Consider the following 20,495-nt stretch of genomic DNA (forward strand, 5'->3'; position numbering starts at 1 on the left):
GTGTAGCTGCAGTAGAAACCAAACTCCATGCAAGAAAGATACCCTGACCAGGAGAATATGCCTGTGAATTGCATCACTCTTAAACATATAGTGCAGGTGTTCCCTTGACAAGTTGTCCGTCTGTCTATTGAAGAAGATGCCAGGCAGTCATTTCCCCCGCTCTTAACTCTCGTTCAGAGTCCTTCTCTAGCAGAGATGAGGGTGAATGCTGACTGAAGTGGGATGCACAGACACAAAGGACGCTCAGTCTGTGCTTCAGATGCAGCTCCGGGAGCAAACGGTCAGCAGTAATTGCACTGGCTTCTCTCTGTAACGATGAAAGTGTTCCCTGCCCTTGTTCTGCCCCGCCCTCAGTCTGAGCTCTCTGTTCATGATCCCATTCAGCTTTATTTGAACATCTATAACTTAAACAAGTTTAAATGAGCCACCTGTGTGGAGGGACACAGAGGGATGTCGAAGGGTTTAAGAACAACCTGTCCAACAAAACAGAGATGCATTAGCGGTAATCCTGCCTCAAGGCCATTTACAATTTTACATGTATCCCCTTCTACCTTGCTTTTAATCAGCATGTCTCTTTGTAAAATCACTTCTCCCTAGCTGTCTTTTGTAATGCTTTAATGCATTTTACTTTCGCTTCAACTGCTTCCACTTTAAATGTCCCTATCTCCTGTTCTTTCTATTTTATTTCACATGATTTGACTGACTGTGACCCTTAAATAGAATAAAGGCACATCATGGGAAATGCTTGTTCTACTGAAAGTAAATTTTCTTTTGTTAGACATTTTTTGTTAGAACTAAGGAACAATGTGTACGTTATAATTTGTACCTTAACAAATGATATGTCTCTATAAATGTGTCAACATTTCCCAATGTAAAGGTGATTCATCGTATATAAAAAACGTGTTGCCAATACTCAAGAACAGAAATGTTCTTAAATGAAGATTCTTGTAACTTATCATCCTGACCTTCTCCCTAACAACACAATACTGTTTGCAGCTAATCAGATATGTATTTTGCTTTGTGATCTTTAAAAACGTGTCTTAGATTGTTCACATCAATTATAGGGTCAGTCAATTGATTAGTGTGAAAAGACAGCATATAGTTTCTCCTGTAAAGATGTGAGAAAGCCTCACAGTCACTGACTTAGTCAACACCTTCCTGCTTTAGTGTGTATTCAACAGTAATTAATTAATTAATTAATTCCTTACATTTATTATAGCGCTTTTCCAGTGCTCAAAGCGCTTTACAAATACACATTACACATATGTTTTATACATGCAATGGTCACTGTGGACAATACCCACAGGAGCAAGTTCAGGTGAAGTGTCTTGCCCAAGGACACAACGGCTTTACAGACGCTGCAGCGGCGGGTTTCACCCCTTGATCTGATGATCATTGCACAGCGCACTGCGCCACACCGTCCATCTTCACGCCTCGAAGTCATCGAGGCGCTTTTACAAGTACACATTGATATTATACATGTACTGTGGACAATACCCACAGTAGGTCTATTATCCCTGTTTTCATTGCCTCTGCTGACACCAGAGAGCCTTGTTTTGGATTCATTGCTGTCCTGCCTCACTCTGGCAGCCCAGCCAATGAGCAGGTGTCGCATTGCTTTGGCCCCGCAGACCTCTGACCCCTCCCAGTCAGTCAGATGGGCCCTTCTGCTCGGCCAAGTTTATTTGACCCCTTCTGGCCCCTCACCATCCACTGTTTTACACCCATCAACATGATTACACAGAGCACCACCTGAACGATCAAGGAGTATGCCGGATGATTGAACTACTCTAGTGTGACAATACAAAACGATGAAGGAAGCTTCAATTACACTTATCACACTTTTTATCCATTTGTTCTGTAAGGTTAAAGTTGATATTGACAACCAGAGGGCGGAACATAAACAACAAAGAAACAAATGACCCATCAAATACTTTTAGTTTTTTTTTTATCTCTTTACGCTTGTAAAGACGTTTGCATTGACATCTAGCAACCTGAGAAATACAGAGGACACATGTTGGGTACAAAAGCCCTTCATTGACTCTTTAAAAGTGATGATGTGGTTGGACTACTGTCAATATTTCACAGTGGCCAGGTAAGTGCACTACAACTACCTTGTGAAATATATGTATGGTAAATGTTGCTTAATGCAGTAAATGTCCCTGTGGTCTTCTCCCATTAGTATCTCAGATGGGTGTGGCGCAGGGACACAACATGTGTCCAGACCCGGGCATCCCAGACCGAGGAAAAAGAAAAGGCACAGACTACGGGTAAAGCATGATTACAGGATGATTCAATAAGCACACTGTTTAGTAGCACTTGTGACTGAACAAGTACAGGTTGATGGAGATAATGTCATTAATAACTATTATTTATTCTTTTGCTAAGACTTTGCCTTTCTTTGAGAAAAAGATAATGACACTATTAGGCTATATCATCTAGAGCTAATACAGTATAAATTGAAAGCAAAGGTATTTTCTGTCTGTATTTAATGTGGATATTGCATTCATTAGCCTCATTTTCAGTTTTTGAATTGGCCCTTTTTCACAATTCAGCAAATATGTATATTTAAATAAGATTTTCTAATTTAATTATCCAGGTCTATTTAACAAGATGTATAAGGGTGTTCCGGGAAAGTGTGCTGTGAAAAAGTTCTTTTTTAATTAAATAGTCTATTTCTCTCCCCATTTGGTTCTATTTTATTTGAATTAAATAATATCTGAGTTTTAATTACTTCCACTTCCAATGTCTCTTGGTAGTAGAAGTAGTTTAATACTTTTCAAATGTTTTAAATGTACTGTTCTAATATGGGGACTGTAAGGGAAACCTCTGTAGCAATGGAGAGTCAGGACTCAGAGAGACGCGAGGAGAGGCAAAACACTGAGAGCACAGCAGCCAAGGTTACAGGTGCGTGTGCTCAGTCAGGACAGTTTGAACTGATAAACTGGGTCAAAGTTATGGATCTTGGAAAATATTTCCCCAACAGGAACAACCTCCATAAGTCAATTCATTTAAGTATTCAATTATCATTATGCAAAACAGGGTTGCACAACATAATCCAGTTGTACTTTAGTCCATTATGCTACACAAAAACAAATATATATTTCAGAAATATTAAGACTCTGCCTTTTTACATCCAGTCCCAAATTAATTCCCAAAACATCTCCCAGTGCAGTACTGATGATCTTAGCTTTGTTCACATTTAAGTTTGAATCAACAGTGAGCTGGAAGGAAACTATTGGGAGCTATTACCAATCAGGGACTGCATCTTGAAATGTGCTCTGGCATTCAGCCGATTACCCGAAGTCATGCCCCATAAAGCCGCTGCAACCGAAACCAATAGAGACGTGTACAGTATAACAGATACCTTACCATTTGAGCCACTGCACACTAATAGGCTGCCTCTGTGGGATGGCGATATTGCCGTTGGGATTATGGAGTTTCATTCCTGTCACCGCTATTGTCTCTTTCAGTGGTCAGCTGTAACACAGACAAATGGGATACACCCAACTCCCACAATGCATCACTTTCTGAAATCACACCTGGAAAGTCTAAGAAAATATAGTTTTTTTTAGCAATGAACATTTCTTCTTGGTTCTTTAATCTTATATGCTGTCCCACTGGCAGAGGTGTTTTTCACAGGAAATGCTGATGTGTTTTCTCGGTATGCAATCTAACTGCAGGCGAGGATCCACGGTGCATTTCTCCTGCGACGAAGGTTATGAACTGCAAGGCTCAAAGAGCATCAGCTGTCTCCGAGTCACAGACAGCTACGTGGGATGGAGTGACGACCGGCCTATATGCAGAGGTAAGGACTGATGAAAAAAAATAACATCACATGCACATTTTCGACCAAAAATATACTTGCTTCAAATATAAATTAAATGAGATAAAACCAAAAAAAAAAAAAAATATATATAAAAAAAGATAAATACATTAAAGAACAACAAAGTTGATGAAAAATGGTTGTCATTAAATAATATATCATCCCCACTCATACTTGCAAAACAAACCCACCCTACCCTCCACCCACATGCCTATTTTCGCTGACTGACACACACACATTTTGGTAACACCTTACCCAGATGTAAATACTTAGACTTAATATTAATAGATGTCAAATAAATGAATAATATATCTGTGTAAAGATTGAATACGTGTGATTGTGTTTGAAACTGCTGCATGTCTTTATATCACCGTATTTATCTGAAACATGTCGGTGTATTTTAAAATGTAAAAAATAATCCTGATCAAACTTGAGAGAGAACCTCCTGTTGATCAGAGGAGCAGATAGTGGCAGATAGTCAAACACACACACACACACACACACACACACACACACACACACACACACACACACACACACACACACACACACACACACACACACACACACACACACACACACACACACACACACACACACACACACACACACACACACACATACACATACACACACACACACAAACCACTTAAGATCGTAGATAAGAGAGTAGGTTGTCATGTATGTATACTCTCGCGGTGTAAATGTGACCTCCATTTATATGTGTCATGATACTTGTGAGTGTGCGGTCACTTTATGGATACACACAGTCCATGTACAGGTTTCCTTTTTTTGATGATCCGTTTTGTTGTGACTGCCCTGACTTTGACCTTTGGCCAGCATTGTTTTTCTGCCTGCTGTTTAGCCATGCCGACGCAGCGCTGCCCATCAGTCATGTCCTCCTCACTTCTGACCATGCTGTGACAGGCAGGATGACGGACAGGCTCCCTGTACGCTCTCCCTGATGCTCATCTGCTCCTCCGTTTCAGTTTTCAGCCTCAGTGAACGGAATTAATCAGAGAAGATAGGATTTTTGACTTTTTGTGTGTCTTATAATTGGTTCCACCGATTAGTATCTACTGCATGAGGTGTAGTCATTGAAGCAAGACATTTTAATATTTGACTTGGTAGTTGTTGCTTAAAGGTTACAATTATGTACCCAAAAAATCCAGTTAATAAGATACATTCATCATACTGGTCCCTACTTTAATATTTCATTTTTGTAGACTACAAAATGCAAATCAAAGAGTTTTAATGCATTGTCTTCTGGTGGGGATTATTTGTTCAATAGAAAGTATTAATCTGAAAGAACTAAGGCAGAGATATATAGTCAAATTAAGTATCTTTCATCAGCTTTTTTATAATCGCTTTTTGGAAGCTTTAGCCGCTTTTTTCAGTAAAACAGTTTCAAAAACACATTGTGCACTTCTTGCTCAGAACCACACAGCATTCAGACACAGTTAGTGACTAGCCAGTCAAGATAAGGAGGAGAATGTAGATAAAGGGACATATTTTTTTGTAAGTAGCTGATGGACACCAACAAGAGCGCTAAAACACAGTGAATAATGGACTTAAATTAATCCGATGTAACGAGCCCATCTTAAAATGAATTATAAGGTGGCTTTATAACTGCTGGATGTGTAAAGAGTCGCTAACAATGAGCCATAATATCACCTTCAATGGTGATATAATGTAACTTTTTCCATCACAACTTATTTCAACTTTCCTAGAGTGGCCAAAAAAGGCCTTGAAATGACATATAAGTGATCATTTGATGTCATTTATATATCCCATTTTAATCCAAATATACATACCAATAATGACCTTTGTTCCCCGGAGATCTATGTCAGGCATTTTGTACCAGTTTCCCCATGTGGGCTTTTAAACGGGCTAATCTCTGAGGGGTTTGTCTAATGTAATCACCTGCAGCATTTCCTTTAACGTCACCTACGGTATAGTTCATGGATGTTACTCCACTTCAGTTGATGCATTCTCAAAACACAGCATTCCACAGGTTCCTCCATTCTTTCTTTTATCTTAGTCTGATCCAATTGGGCCAAAATTAAATTACAGCACAAAGGAGAGCGGATTAAAGGGGTGGGGTGATTGGTAGTGATTCGTCTTGTATAAGATATGGACAGTAACCTCCCATTCATATAATAATGTTTGAGTTTTGTGGCACGAAACAATCTGAAGAAAAATACTTTTAACTTCTGTTCTTTAAAAAATATACCGCAAAGTACAAATTGAGTAGTTTTTCTGTTTTATGGAAAGAAACACTCCAGATTGAAATAGAATCCACAATGATGTCATTGAAATTGGCTTTAAAGAAAATCTCATTCCATCATCCACATTTAACCTTTGCTGCGTCTTTGTTTCCTCTCAATGAAGATTAAATATCCAGGGATAATTTAATCTCTGTGTCCTAAATTAGCATTAGTCATCATTAAATTGAACAGCACTATCATTTGCAAATGAAAAATCTTCGTCCAAAGGCTGAAACATGACTTAAAGCTACAGTACGTTACGTTTATACTTCTTACTGGACACACTTACCTCCTGCAATTCATTTCCGTTATGAACGTCATGGGTTGTATCAGGCACAATGATCCCCAAGATTAAAAAAGAATAATAATAAAACATAAAAGTGGTTATGATATCTTTGGTGGAGTTCTTTTCTGCTGTATTATGTTCATTAACCCTTATGTTGTGTTCGGGTCTCCCGTGACCCGTTTCAAGTTAAAATGATATAATAACTATTTTTTTATCGGAACAAGGCTTCATTATATCCTCCACAACAGCTATATAAACACTACAAAACAGACCATTTTAGCCAAGTCTGAAGGTCTCTAAAGAAAAACAAGTGTATTATTTGGCATTTGGGTCAAGATTCATCTTTGACTTTAGACACCCCTCCCCCCTTCATCCACTGTAACAATACTTTTTCGCAACATGCACCTGGTCTCCCCTCCCTCTGCCCCCCTCCCCCCACGGGAACTCAACTTCTCACAAAGAATATGTACACTAACACTTGAACCTGAACTCACACATGCACGTGTGCAATATGTGGTGTAATGTGTTTTGGGGCCATAGAAAACAATTACAACAGGATTGTACGGTTATGAATGCATTATAAGTTAGTTATGATGTAGTTAAAACAATATTGGATCATAGTCATTATTTTTGAGTTATTTGGACTGAAATAATTCATGGGTCAAAATGTACCCGGTAACAGCTTTCGAACACAACACAAGGGTTAAGGTCACCCTCACTGTCAGTACAACTCAAATGAATAACTCTATTTTCCCATTAACTTACGCTAAAGTTCTTTCTTACTTTTTAATAGGGGTGATTTGGTGGGAGGGGGCTGGAACATGGAACCGCTGAATGGAGCCTGAACACCCAAAGGACCTTTCTTAGACATAACTCATTAAAAAATTGGGTAGCTGGTTCAGGGCCTTTTCAAATAATTTCTGGTTCCACCCCACATGTGTATACACGTACAAACTCCTTCAGCTCCCTTACAGGACTCATTACAAATTCTGCTTTAATTTGAAGGGGAATTTAACAGACACCCTCGGGCCTCGATAAAGAAGTCACAGTGTCCTTCAAAGATCGGTTTGCTAACTGCTTACCTGCAATTTAAATAACATATTGAGTCTGTTACTTGATTTGTGTTTCTGGAAAGAACCCAACTATATTAATGACTGCCGAATTTATTTTTGAAACATTATAACAATGGCAGAGGATCATAAAGACGGTCTAATGTCAAATTATTTGTTTTATTCTTATAATAAATTGTCCTGGTGTGTTTACTACCCGCCGTTTTCTAAACCTGTGGGAAAACCAAGTGATGTATGGCCTCGATTTAATTCCCCATGAGTCTATTTTTCACACTGCCACGCTAAATTGGCAAGTCAAGTGCTTAGAGGATGCACAGCAGTTGATTTTGTTTTGATGGCTCTTTGGTTTATAATTTGATGATAGTTTAAAAAAAGGACAGATTATCATTATCACCAAGCGCTTGACAAACAGCTTCAACGCTCAAAAGGGATGCTTGTTTACAGTTCAGTCAGAAACGCTGAAGTAATGTGAAGTTTAACGAATGCATTGTTCATTTTAAATTATATTTGGCAATGCTTTAGGATGCCTTCCAAGTCACCTGGTAAATGTTCGCTTCCTTTTTACAGGATTTGAAGAAAAAAAAGAAATATATATATTGATTACACATATTGCACGAGGCTTAAAAAACAATAAAATAAATGAGAAACCGTAATAGGCCGAGGGGTTTAAATGATGACCAGCAGTCAAACAGCATTACGCTTGGTGGAGTAAACATGTGTCATTTACCAAACATTTCTCTATCTCTGTGTCTCTCTTTTTTTCCTCTGTAGCACCGATGTGTGGAGGTCAGTTGAAAGGACCCAGTGGTGTCATCACGTCCCCAAACTACCCGGTCCAATATGACAACAATGCTAACTGCACTTGGCTCATCTCAGCCACGGACATGACCAAGGTAAAAGTAATTAACCGTGGGATTTAAGCAACAGTGAGGTGCTACTTTGCTCCTGTAATCACTTGTTTCCAGCAGTGTGTTAAGTGGTTTGTTTGCAAAGCGAAATCCAGAGGAACCAAAGTGTCTGGTTTCATACATCTGAAAGTTGCTACATGACATGAGTGTCATGTGACAGAAGCTCATTCATAGAAGATATGACATGTAAGAAAAGAAAGGGTTTGTGGGCGCTGGACATGAGCCAAAGGAAGACAAAGAGAGTTGTTAGAAACACCTGTGGTGAGGGAGAGGAGAAAACTGAAGGGAGAGTAATGGAGAGGTTTTAGAGCATGCGCATGCTATCATGAAAGTGTCATAGCTACTCAGCTCAGACCATTGACTTTGAAGTTGTGTTCAAGGCCACCCAGGTGCTCTCCTGCCAAATATCCTTCTCTGAACTCAGACAAATTGGTTGTACAAATGTGTTCTCTTATTGCACTATGCCAACTTGAGGAGAGGCTATGTGAGAGGCAGGGGAGTGTAATGAGATGCACACCTATCCACTCTACCGCTTTGCACCGCTTTGCTTGAATGCACACGCACACACACACACACACACACACACACACACACACACACACACACACACACACACACACACACACACACACACACACACACACACACACACACACACACACACACACACACACACGCGCACACACACACACGTGCACACGCACACACATAGACACCCCTGGGTATTCTCGGCAGGCAGCTTGCTGAAACAGACAATGGTACTTTGGGCTGTCTCTCGCCCGGTTGTCTGGTCCAGATGAAGATGGAGCGAGGCTGTTCTTTCTGTTTAGCTGCGTAATGGGCTTCTATTCCTGCCCGTACGCATAGGCCCAGCCAGAGGAGACGTTAGGTCAGGCAGGAGACTGAGGCGGAACTGCAAGGGTAGGACGTGACACAGCCCTTCTAGACCTAAAATCATGACTAATGTGGGTTCTTGTCTAGTGTTGCTCCTTCATAATGTCCTGAAGGTACCGAATGCAGCTGGCTTTCCTTGGCAATCATTTAAGTGTTTGTCCGTCAGTGTCTGGGGACACTCGGGTTCTAAAGCAACCAAAATGTCACACATGACGTCAGAGATGGCAATAAATATAAAGTATATATATGGTGGCTTTGCTTTTCTTGCTTTCCTGTTTATTCCTGTCTGACCTTTTGTCCCTCCTGTTGGCTGGCTGACAGGGGACGAGTCTGCGGTATGAAACTATTTATCTAGTGATCTGACCAATTTTGCCTACAGGCCATCCATCTTTTCTCTCTACCGTGGCAATTTGCATTAGTCATCTGGTTTAACATAGGACAGAATGCAATTTGCATTTATATAAGCTTTTTCATTAGGTCTGGCTCTCTCAGCTCTCTGAAAACATTAAAAATGTGGAGGAAATCAGTTGTAGCCAATTTAAAATGGGGACAAAGACGGCATTTGTTTTGCTTTTTATTTATGTATATCTTGGTCTCCGACATTACCCTGCTTTGTTGTCTTTATTTATAAACTCAAAATCAAACCTTATTTGTCTGCCTGTCTTTATTAGAGTTGCCCCTGGCTTCCTCCAGCTATGGCACACTTATTGATTTCCCTACCTTGTTCACCTCCTCTCCCACGCTCCCACCTGCGGAATAGAAATTAGATGAAATAAGCCGCTCTGCTGTTTTCCTCACCGTGGTGGAAATCCATTCCATAAATCTTTTGAAACTTATGTGCCACTTTTATGATATATATATATATATTTACCTTGTGGACAGTCGCAAATCCCCTGCCACATCTCCTGATGTGCTTAAAGTTATTGTAAGTCCGGCAACACAGGCCACAAAGTCATCTGCAACGTTGGGTCATGCAGAACGCCTGGCGGGAATCAGATATTAGATTAGTGGCAGAATTGTACACACAGTCACATACACACTGACATAACTCTCTGGGCATACCTTATCATTTCAGATGAGTGTGTATTCATGAAAGTATGTGAATATTTAAAGGGCAATACATACTAGTAAAGGGATCAAGGTTGTACATGCAACATACACAGCTGGTACATATGGTTTATTGGAATTGTGCCACGAACATATTCAAACATGTGATTGATGATAGATGGATGGGCAGAGGGATGGACCGTCACATATGCGAGTGGTCTCTCCTGTGCATCTGGGGTCAGGAGCATCCAAGCATCTGCCGTTTACCACTTCCACTGCTCCTGTCTAGGTGATAAAGCTGACCTTTGAGGACTTTGACCTGGAACGAGGCTACGACACCCTGACGGTGGGAGACGGGGAGGTGGTGGGCGACCAGAAGACCGTCTTCCACGTGTGAGTGACTCATTTGACTTCTCTGTTTTTGCTTTATTACTTCCCTCTGTTCTCTATCTTCTTCCAGCTTTTAATTTGCCAAAACATTTTCATGTTGGTTTCTCATGTTCCATGGTGTCATCTTTTGCTTTCACTCCTCACCTTTTTCTTTTTTGGCACGCTTGCCTCCTGTCCTCCTCCGCTTTCCTGCAGCGGGCATCGTCCCTCTCTCTTCCTCTCACCCCGCAGCCCTTTTCTCTTTGTTGTGCTGTTCCTCGTTTGTTTCATCACCACATGATGCAGCAGTGCATGAACAATTGATGCTGCATCACATTGTCAATCATGAACTCTTTTCAATGTGAAAAACAAGATCAGAGCCCGGTGGTGCAGCAAACTGCATATTGATGCCCCCTGATAGAGTGTGTTCTAGCAGATGCTCCATAACAATTCACAGGATGTTGTTATTAATTGCGCTGAAATGTACCAACTTAATAAAGTTTTTAGAGATACATTTGTATGTGGCTCTGCCTCACCCGGGGGGTTGGAGCTGGGAGGAGGTGGGAGATAAAAGGGGGAGGGATTTGTGGGGGAGGAGTTAGTTGGTAAGAGAAGATCTTCCTCACTTTTAGATTGTTGTGCGCATACTTACAGAACACACACAAAACGCTAATCAATTAAAAATCCCCTCCGCCCTTTACAGACTTCTTTATGATATGAAAGTCGTGTGAGCAATGCTGTCATCGAGATCTAATGCACTATTGCACACAAACCACTAGAACAATTTAGGACCGGAGAATAAACTGCAGCTATCAGCACCGTTTATTTAGGACTATATGTTTGTGAATCTGTGGTGAAGGCAAGCGTGTGCAAGGTGTGGGGAATTATTCTGTTGTTAAGGTCAGAGGAATGTAGCTCTGCTGCAGCACAGTAATACATGCTTAAATGCCGGTAAATAAGCACTGAGTCGCAGCCAATCAAATTATTTTCACCTCAGAGACCCGGAGCAATGACAGTTTGATTATAGGAGAGAACCATTTGGTGTTAGTCTGCCACAAACGTGTTTCCCATGGAAAACGATGTCCTTGTGTGGGAAGAACACAATTATCATCAGCAGATAGACTACTTCAAACAAGGATAGTGTTTGAGAGAGTGATTAACTTGCAGGTAAATTATAACTGACAGAATGTGTAAATTATAACTGACAGAATTGCCGACAAAGCTGCGTTAATTCAAACTATTGGAGTTATCGTGGTAAAACAATCAAATGTCTAACAAAAGCAGTGGTTGTTTTTGGCAGAAAATGCAATCCCCACAACACGGTGCACTGTATTGCATCTTTCCCTCCACATATGTATAAACAATTTCACAGAAACACTCTGACTGTCAGACTGCAGGAAAGGAGACAATCACACACCGTTCTTACCCAGACAGCTTCTTTTCTGCTCCTACCGTCCTCGGTGTGCCATCACTCAAATTAGAGCCTTTAATCACTTCCGCACAGCGATACACTTCCTAATTAGAGTTGGGGGAATAACTTTTCAAATAGGATTACATTCTTTCTTTGGCATTGACTGATCTGCCTTCATGTTCCACTTTCTTGTCCCCAACTGTTTTGAATGAAATGTTTTTTTTATTGTTTTAAATTCTCAAACTGGAATTGCCTGCAACTGTGTCAGAGCACTTTTCTTTGATGAGTAAAGTCAGACAGTTTAAAATGTATCTTCAGGTGTTGTTGTTTTTCTTCTTCTGCTTGCATTACGTTTTTACCGATGCAGCGGAAACAGTGCCTTTGACTATTACACTTGCTCCAAATCCACTGCAGTAAATGCAAACTTTATATATTATATACTTTATATGTTTATATTAATTGAAACAACTGATCCAGGATTCACATTTGACACACCATGCAGTCACAACCTTAGTAGCACACACCAACGGTGTGTTTACAACAATCTTAAAGAGATCATTTCTCTTTTGCAGCCTGTCTGGAACCACGACTCCAGACCTTGTGGTTAGCACCAGTCACCAGATGTGGCTCAACTTCAAAACAGACGACACCAGTGGCTCCCTGGGATTCAAGGTGTCTTTTGAAGGTAAGAGTGATTCAAACGTTCTTGTTGCCGAAGTGTCAGCTTCGTTGCTGCATTTTATAAACTGTTTTTTTCTTTCACAAATAGAGGGAAGTGTCTTTTTTTGGATCATTTCCCCTTGTGTATTGTGACTCATTGCTCAAATCTGCCAACATAGCCACTGACGGAACACATTTTGCCTCGGTTAATAGCATCGTAACAAAACAGGCGTGGCGCGGCCCGCCTTGTGATCTCCTTCTGCCGCATCAAGTGCTGCAACAATACAGCTGGATGACAAAACCCTTGAGAGAAACATAAACAGCAACAAGGAATCAATGTAGTCAAGGACTTTCAGTTAATCAATCCCCAAATTGCTGGTTCTCTTGCAACCATGCACAAATTATGTTCAAAAATAATGATTTGTGTCATAATTGGTGCCTTGAAAGCTAATGAGGAAGGACAAAAGGGGCACTTATTTTGGTAACACAGGCAATTAGCCATCGATGCAGCCTTCTGCAGATGTCTGATGTATTCTCAAAACCAAGTGTGCACATGATCTGTCTACTCATATGTGTGTGACTTGGAAAATGGTAATGAATACGTCTTTGTGAAAGCATTGTGGAGACAAGAGAGACAAAACAGAGTGACTGTGTGTGTGTGTGTGTGTGTGTGTGTGTGTGTGTGTGTGTGTGTGTGTGTGTGTGTGTGTGTGTGTGTGTGTGTGTGTGTGTGTGTGTGTGTGTGTGTGTGTGTGTGTGTGTGTGTGTGTGTGTGTGTGTGTGTGGGTGTGTGTGTGTGTGTGTGTGTGTGTGTGTGTGTGTGTGTGTGTGTGTGTGTGTGTGTGTGTGTGTGTGTGTGTGTGTGTGTGTGTGTGTGTGTGTGTGTGTGTGTGTGTGTGTGTGTGTGTGTGTGTGTGTGTGTGTGGAGTTTGCCAGAGTTCTTCTATTAGATAGGTCCGCCGCTTGCCTCTCTGAACACAGCGAGGCTTCTCCCTTGCCAACAGATGCTTATTTTTCATCAGTAAAAACAACAGAGAAAGTGGAGCAACATGCAGAACCAAAGTGTAATTAAAACAATGAGTTGTACTTAATGAAGGGGAAGAAACACTTTGAACCACTTCACCTCCCAGACGGGAGCGCCCACAATCTAATTTGCATTTTCAATTACTTGTATTTTAAACCTGATCATCAAGTGTAATTGCAAACACAGTCAAACGAGTACACACACATTTGAGTGTGGTGTGCATACTGCTGTGGCCTCAAATGTTCAACTTGTCAGGCAGTTTTATACTTAAAGTTATGGCATGTTTTGTAATTTGAAGATGTGCTGGTACTTTAGCCTAAATGGGCCCTGTTAGGCTTTTGGGGTTTTTCCTTTCTTGTACTGTGTTATGTAGGTGTTTGTGCATGTCAATGGTCTGCAAAGGATACACTCCCAGAGTTTCTCTCACACACACTCCCCCCTGCCTTAGGCGCTCCAACACATTGTTGAGACTGGGCTCTGGTTTCAGACAGAGGGTAAAAATAGATGCTGCAGCACAGGGAAAAATAAATAAAGAGCTTTTTGAAAATTAAAGCATGTAAACATGTTGCAAAAAAGAAGCAACAAATACAAATATGAACCTGGAAATTAGCATAACAGGGCCCCTTAACCTGCATAGTTAAAATATCGTCATTTACTCATAGGTCTAACATCTTATAGGTACTTTACATGAAGGGCTTTAGTGGAAACGTGGGCCTCTGACGCTCTATTTGTATGCAAAATTGGGTTATTCCAATATAATCGAGTATTAGAGGTTTTTTGTCGTTCAAGGAGACTGCGGGATAGTTGTTGGCAGTAAAGTGAGTCAGAGTTACATTACGATGTTTTCATTTTTCCAGCATGACAAACCGACGGCAGCAACGAAAATGACATCCATTACATCTCTTCACTTATTCATGAGAATCAAGTGGCTGCAGCCTGCTCTCTTATGCACAACATACACATTCACATGTATAACAACAGGCAATCCATGAAACATGTGTTCACACCAATGTACACTCACACACTTCAAAGGGCTCTCATTTACTGCCTCTATTTCCCTAACATTTTGATTGTAGGGACCCATGAGGCAGAGGGGCCTTATTTTAAGACAAACCCTGCGGGGAGTTGAGTGAGTATGTTATAGAGACAAACACGCTATTGTATAATGCTGTGTGTGCGTGTATTGTTATTGTTTTGAGGTCCATCTTATAGCTATTGGTGGTGTTTGTTGGATCTTATACATTCCTGTCGTATTATTTCCAATACGTTTTCTCTCAGGCCCATCTGAAAACTGTCTCTCAGTGTCTCCCCGTTTAAAGGTGACTCCCACGTAAGATCAATGAGTTGACTTGTGAACGAGGCGGCCTCAGGACAGCCATACATCCAAACAGCAGTGGGCTCTAAATATGTGTTCTAAATGATGATCATCATTAAGGCTGAGGGTATGGATTTATACCCGGCATCGCCCCTGGTGCGATTTAAAATCGTATTAGACCCTGCCATCATTTTCTGGATGGATGAGCTTATTCGCTCTCTGTGTTTCCCCGACCGGGTGCCTCAACATTCCCATCTGCAACCTCAGAAAATTAGAAGGGACTTGCATACATCTTGTGATAATGAAATTGGCTTTCAGTGGTTTTAAGGAAGAAGCGTTTTGATGCAGGTGTGTTTGCGTGTGCACCTGAAAGTGCTCACATCAGCTTCCAACAAAAGTAAGAACGTTTTTCACACAGTGAAAGGAGAGATACATTTGCAGCGGAAAAAAGAAAAAAAAAGAAAAGATTAATCAATCAATCAATCAATCAATCAATCAATCAATCAATCAATCAATCAATCAATCAATGTTTATTTATATAGCCCAATATCACAAATGTTACATTTGTCTCAGTGGTCTTCACAGTGTGTACAGAATATCAGTATGACAATACGACACCCTCTGTCCTTAGACCCTCACATCGTACAAGGAAAAACTTCCAAAGAAAACCCAGTTTAAAGGGAAAAATGGGAGAAACCTCAGGGAGAGCAACAGAGGAGGGATCCCTCTCCCAGGACGGACAGACGTGCAATAGATGCCGTGTGTAAATTGAAAAGATAATACATTTGCAACATAGGTAGTCCAAATGTTTGGAAATGCATGTGTGTATAATAGGAAGATGAATCCACGAGGATATCCATCCAGGACCACAGCCACGACTCAAGATCCAGCGCTCGCGACACAGGACCGCAGGATCATCCATGACTCCGGATCCCGGCGTATATAGACACCAAAAAGAAAGAAATGTGGGGAAGCTGGGTTAATGGGAACATGAAAGTACACAGGTATAGACAGAGAGAAGGAAGAAGTAAGATGTCCCCCGACAAACTAAGCCTATATCAGCAAAACTAGGGGCTGAATCTAATCAGCCCTAACTATAAGCTTTATCAAAAAGGAAGGTCTTAAGTGCACTCTTAAAAACGGATAGGGTGTCTGCCGCCCGAACACAAACTGGAAGCTGATTCCACAAATGTGGAGCTTGATAAGAAAAGGCTCTGGCTCCCATTGTACTTTTAGAGATTCTAGGAACAACCAACAACCCTGCATTCTTGGAACGCAATGCCCTAGTAGGACAGTAAGGTATAATGAATTATTTAAGGTAAGATGGCGCCTGCCCATTAAGGGCTTTGTAGGCGAGAAGAAGAATTTTAAATTCTATCCTGTGTTCTATAGGGAGCCAGTGTAAGGCAGCCAGAACAGGAGTAATGTGGTCCCTTTTCCTAACTCTGGTTAGTACACGAGCTGCAGCATTTTGAATCAGCTGAAGCGACTTGACTGACTTCTTGGTACTGCCTGATAATAAAGAGTAACAATAATCCAGCCTAGAAGTAACAAACAAAGGATAAGGAGACAGTCAAGACTACTTAGTGGAAATGAAATCGTCCAGAAATTAAATGCATTATGTGACAAAAGGAATATCACATCGATTATAATGTAATGAAATGCAAAAGCTACTCGGACCAAAATTAACTCTGTACTGAGTCATCGCTAATACAATTATCTTTTAATAAAAAAACGTTTTTATTTGTCTGAGCTCATCATATTATTTCCAACATGTCTTATCTTTTATGATAATAGTTCCTTCTATTTTCATATTACTTGAGGCTTTTTTGATATCAATTGTAATTATAATTTGCTTTTTTTCTAAAAGGTTATTGTTCTTTTCAATTATGCAAAGCACTGTGTAACTTTGTTTTGAAAGTTGCTTGATATATAATTGTTTTGTATTATTATTTATTGACATTATAATATCCATTCATTCTTAGCAAAGGCGCCAGACAGGAATGGCTTTTGTCTCATTTCCACTGCATGGTTTGGCTCAACTCTACTCTCTTTGGTACTTTGCTGAACCAGCACATATACTGTTTTATCTATAAAATAGTCATAAAATAGTTTCTATTTAACATGGATAACGTTGCTTTAAAGGGGCCCTATTGTGCTAATTTTCAGGTATCAGAACTTTTTTTATTTCTCTCATACTGCCTGTGCTGCAGCACCTCTTTTCACCCTCTGTCTGAAACCAGAGCCCAGTCTGCACTGATTGGTTAGCTGGCCAGCTCTGTTTTGATTGGTCAAACGCTTAGAGATGTACCACACCTATGACGTACAATGTGATGGAGCTAGCTAATAGTGCTAATAATAATGTTACATAGTTACATCATTGGAGTGTGCGTGAGAGAAACTCCCTCTGCAGGGAACTGTAGGATTTCAGCCGTGGCAGACCATGTACATGCACACAAATCTATATAACACACTCAAAAAAAGGGAAAACTCCAAAAAGCCTAAAAAATATAGTGTCTAACAGTTCATTTTAATGTCAAATGTTCCTGTAGTAAGTAGTTGTAATGTAGACTGCATCCTATTTTATACGTAAATAGGATGCAGGGGCTGGGACAGTGCTCCCACATCCAGCAGTTAAAAGTTGGCTGCAAATCAGCGTTGTATAAAATGATAAGCAAAGTCATTTTTTCCAGACTGCAGACTCCATGACTGCACATGAATGCACTACTCTGGCAGGCTTCCACAGTCAGCAAACTTTTTTCTTTTTTTTAAAAATTGGATCTAATGAATAAATTGGGTTTGAGGAAATGTATTTCGATTGGCCTACCTGGGACATTTGCTGTGTCGCAATAAAGGGTCACACAAAAACCAGCAGTATTCAATAATTCCCACTCAGTAAGCTGAACACACATTTTCCTGAAACTGGAATTAATGCGATACAGCAGTGTTGGTTTTGATTTAGTGTGAGGTCCTGCATCTTCATATCACTTATTACCCATGTAGTAGTATCTTGTCAATATCTGCTGGAGGCTACAGTCAGTAATAACCTTCCTCTAGCACATCCATCTAGTGTTTATTTTATCTAGAAGACTACAGGAAATACAATTATCATGTGCTGCAGGCCCACCGTGGCTGTCTAATTGGCTAAACAATAGTATTTAAGATAATATGAAGGTTAAAGAGAGGACGGTCGCGGTGGTGGCTTGTGTTAATTAAATTGTAACATTAGCATGTATCTCTACTATGACTCCAAGTAACAGAGCCAGGTCTTTCTTTGCCCCCCATGTGTCTCTGTCTGTAATGAGGATTTTTTTGATCAATATCAGTTTTGCATGTTAAATGTTCTTGCCTTTGTGTTTATTTTACGCAGAAATTGACCAGGGAAGTTGTGGAGATCCTGGATTCCCAGCGTACGGAAAGCGAGAAGGGACAGGTTTCCGCCACGGGGACAAACTGTACTTTGAGTGTCTGCCTGCGTTTGAGCTGGTGGGGAAGAAGAACATCACCTGTCAGAAGAACAACCAGTGGTCGGCGAAGAAACCCAGCTGCGTCTGTAAGTTCTCGGGAGCCTCGTGCAATTCAGATTGTACATTCACCACGTGCCGACATGTGCCGTACATCAGGGTTTCTGCTAGGATTTTTTCTTGCCGGTCGAATGTCCGGAAATAATTTATTTTACTGGACAAATTTGAAACTTACCGGTCATGTTTCAATAATAATAATAATAATTGTGCAGCAGAGTTTCCGTTAGCAGGTAATTACCAGACTATGACCGGATATGCTGATGTTTAAAACTCAGTTAATGGGAGTCATTTTTATATTGCTTCAGTTTATAATCGTAAAAGATCGAAAAGTTCCAATTCATTTTTCAATAAATGACGCGCTTCCACAAACAACAAAACACATCATTATTACATTCAAACAATCGTATAGTAGATACATTACATTTACATTAACTTTGGATAATAACACGGGAGAAACGGATCCTCTCTCTCCCTCCCTCTCTCTCCCTTTCTCAATCGCGAGGATGCTGGCTTGGTAGTCGCGTACTTCCAAGTCACTTCCTTCAGAAACGAAGTAAGTATGCTTCCAAGCCACGGCTTCGGAAAACGAAGAAGAATGGAACAGGCTAACAAGTGTGCCACTCTCTCTAACGGTTTCAACATAAACTGTACCGAAAATAAATACCTCACGATGTCTATCTAATTATGAACTTGCTTTACTTTCACGGAACACATTTTTGGTGGTAACACATTTAACAAAGTAACACATTTACCAACACTACACATTTTCTACGCCACTACATACTTCCATTTAAATGTGTGCTGCGTCGGTTCAGCCATTCTCCGCAAGGGTTTTTGAAATTGGTCCGTGCGCAAAGCATTGTGGGGATTTTAAGGACGCGAAGTCTACCCATGTGCGGCCTCGAAATTTCCCCCAAACCAAGGACGCGGCCCCGGTGGAATTCCAAGTATGCTGGAGATTGGAACAGTACTTCGGCGGCACTCGATGACGTAGCATCCTTGAAATATTGGCTTGGAAGTCAGTATCCTCAAGATTGAGAAACGGCCTGTATCTCATGCAGCTCGCTAAACAGTGGGCGGGGCTTCAGGTGATCATGCAGAGCTGTGTGTCTCTGTCAGACTCAGCAGCTGATCTGATCTCTCTCTCGCGTCCGGTTACACTTCACTCGCGTTTATGTCCATATCGATCAGATCCAGCTCTCCTGATCCGCCTTTATAGAGAGCACCGATCAAACTATTAAGAGTGAATATCGGCCGATGATGATCGGCGGCCAATCGATCGGAGCATTCCCAGTTATTACCGGACATTTTGACCGGCAGGTTTTGAATTGACCGTTTTTTAAAACATTTTACCAGCTAAAACACGGTAATTACCGGCTAACGGAAACCCTGCCATACATATGTATGTTTGTGCAGAGGGCTGCATAATAAATGATCAGATTATCCCTGCCGTTTGCCCAGCAGAGGCTTATTAGCTAATTAACGCCATGAAAGACAAACACACCCAGTGTCGGAGTTAGAGGGTGAAAAGAGCTGACTGCGGATAATGTCCACTGTTGTATAATTGATAAGATAATAGGATGGACAAAAGGTGCAGTGTATAGATAAACATCACCAGGCTGAATGACACAAGAGTCGATTTGGTCACATAACACTGGAACATTCTGTTTGTTATGTAAATATGTATGAAACTATTAAAGTAATGTAGACACTTTTGTCATTGAATTTGATAGTGTCAATATGAGGATGTGCTTTTTATAAATGTAGAGCTGTCCATTGCCTAGTTGGTTGTTTGCCTCTGCGTCAGGTACTAGGCACTGTTACTATTAATATAATGTGTTTATATGGCGGAACACATTCTGATCAATCTGGTGGCTCGTAGTTTGTAAGTAAA

At 40.7% G+C, this 20,495-nt stretch overlaps 1 protein-coding gene across 1 annotated transcript in view; it reads left to right on the forward strand.

Moving 5' to 3' along the window:
- The window catches only part of csmd2 (CUB and Sushi multiple domains 2), a 280,443-nt gene that overhangs the window by 149,358 nt on the left and 110,590 nt on the right, over window positions 1-20,495 (forward strand). The window contains 6 exon segments of the mRNA XM_034094476.1: window positions 2,183-2,270; window positions 3,684-3,808; window positions 8,221-8,342; window positions 10,588-10,691; window positions 12,651-12,763; window positions 18,448-18,630. Coding sequence (XP_033950367.1) covers window positions 2,183-2,270; window positions 3,684-3,808; window positions 8,221-8,342; window positions 10,588-10,691; window positions 12,651-12,763; window positions 18,448-18,630 — 735 coding nt within the window.

This window comes from Pseudochaenichthys georgianus, chromosome 11 (genome assembly GCF_902827115.2).
Source record: "Pseudochaenichthys georgianus chromosome 11, fPseGeo1.2, whole genome shotgun sequence".
Taxonomy (NCBI): Eukaryota; Metazoa; Chordata; class Actinopteri; order Perciformes; family Channichthyidae; genus Pseudochaenichthys; species Pseudochaenichthys georgianus.